General features: G+C 42.0%; 1 protein-coding gene across 1 annotated transcript in view; it reads left to right on the forward strand.

Moving 5' to 3' along the window:
* The window catches only part of T265_03558 (hypothetical protein), a gene marked incomplete at both ends in the record, with an annotated part of 4995 nt that extends 3768 nt beyond the window's left edge, over positions 1-1227 (forward strand). The window contains one exon of the mRNA XM_009168077.1: positions 890-1227. Within this exon, the coding sequence (XP_009166341.1) occupies positions 890-1132 (243 nt within the window). The remainder of the gene's footprint in view (positions 1-889) is intronic.
* Between the last annotated feature and the right edge of the window lie 539 nt (positions 1228-1766).

Below are 1766 nucleotides of genomic sequence, written 5' to 3' on the forward strand. Positions count from 1 at the left end.
TATATATATATATATATATATATAACTAGACAAACCTTATGGTTGTACGGTAGTGAAGCATCAGTGGCAACACTGATGTTGCTGTCCTTGATGATTGATGATGATGATGATGCCCTGGTCAACAGCCGTTCACCGGTCTCGTATCAAATGACATTTTTGTCTGCGAGCTATCGGTTTTAAAGCACAGCTCAACATTCTCACCCATCCGAGATTTACGGGGAGCGATCCAACACTTAAGTCGTAATAACTGGGCCAGCACTTTGGTGCTCTAATTCGCTATTTGCAATGGTAAGTTTCGTTTTGTTTACGCATTATCCACTAGTGAAAAACTGGTGCCACCGGACTGTTGTATCATTTGCACACGGTTCCTAGTTGATAGTGATGAACTGACAATAAACACTAGACACCAAACCCATGTCCAGTGGACGTTGAAAACCACTGGATATTACAAACTACTGGCAGATTCCCTTACTCCCCCACCCGCAATTCATTTTATCGTGGAACAGTTGCGAGGACTGAGTTATCTAAGAATTATTCCAAGAATTATCCTATCGGGATAACGGCCACCTCCACTGTGACCGGATTTGTCCGTTCTTTTCAGGGGAATACATCAAGAAAGCATCTTTTTCAGAGCATTACTGGTTTCTGTAGGTCATTTTTCTGTTTGAGCCACAAAAATCTGGCGTTCCTCCGTTCATTTTTGGGAAAAGCGTTAGCTACTTTCCATGTGCACGATACTTAATTGTTCAGCTTTTTGGTTTAGCGACAATATGGAGCTGTAGCAAGCCGCATGTGTTTCTTGCTTCGCGTTTCAGTTTTTTTTTATAAATTCGAGTGCATTGTTTGACCTGGTACTAGTGGCATACTCTTCTGTTTCCTAATTTGTAGTATGTTGATCAAGGTGAAAACCCTTACTGGCAAAGAGATTGAGATCGACATCGAACCCACAGACAAAGTGGAGCGAATCAAAGAACGAATTGAGGAGAAAGAAGGCATACCTCCACCTCAGCAACGACTGATTTTTTCTGGCAAGCAGATGCATGATGAAAAAGTCGTATCTGACTACAAAATTCAAGGTGGATCGGTGATTCATTTGGTATTATCTTTACGTGGCGGCTCTTGTTGGGAATAAATGGCGCACGACAATCTCCCAGTGACATGTAAAAATCCTTTGATTTTATTCAGTGTTCAGCGATTCGCTGCAAAGTGTAATGTTTTTTCTTGATCTTTCCCTTCTTCTGCTTAGGGTAGAGCTTCACGACATCGTGGACATGAAGAACAAAAGTCACAGGCTTAACGTGGGCATTCATATCCACCACCCGGGTCGCCTGTTTCAGTTAACTCATGCCAAAGGATTACTAACAACCGTCCAGTATTGCTATTTTGCTGAAGGTAGTTCGATTCATGAGGCTACCCACTAAACTCCCATATGCCAGCTAATCAGGAGCCCATGGACCCGATGTGGTTGGTGATATTTCCTCCTCGTAGGATATCCTTAAGTTGATAAAAAGTGAGTCTATATGACTCGAATGAATCTCGTCTTTGGGACGTTCTCTAAGTGTTCATCAGCACTCAGTCAGGCAGGTGTTTATGATGGAGTTATTTCCTTTTTAAGTAAAATGGCAAGAACGACACAAATTGAACAGAGACAACTGTTTGGGTGTCTCGTATTCTGACTCAGGCGTATATTAGTTATGTAAAGTCCATCGAAATGGTGAACCAATCAAGCTTGGATCAGTGGTAGATGGCTATTGTTTATCAGAACC

Source organism: Opisthorchis viverrini (genome assembly GCF_000715545.1).
Source record: "Opisthorchis viverrini unplaced genomic scaffold opera_v5_52, whole genome shotgun sequence".
Taxonomy (NCBI): domain Eukaryota; kingdom Metazoa; phylum Platyhelminthes; class Trematoda; order Opisthorchiida; family Opisthorchiidae; genus Opisthorchis; species Opisthorchis viverrini.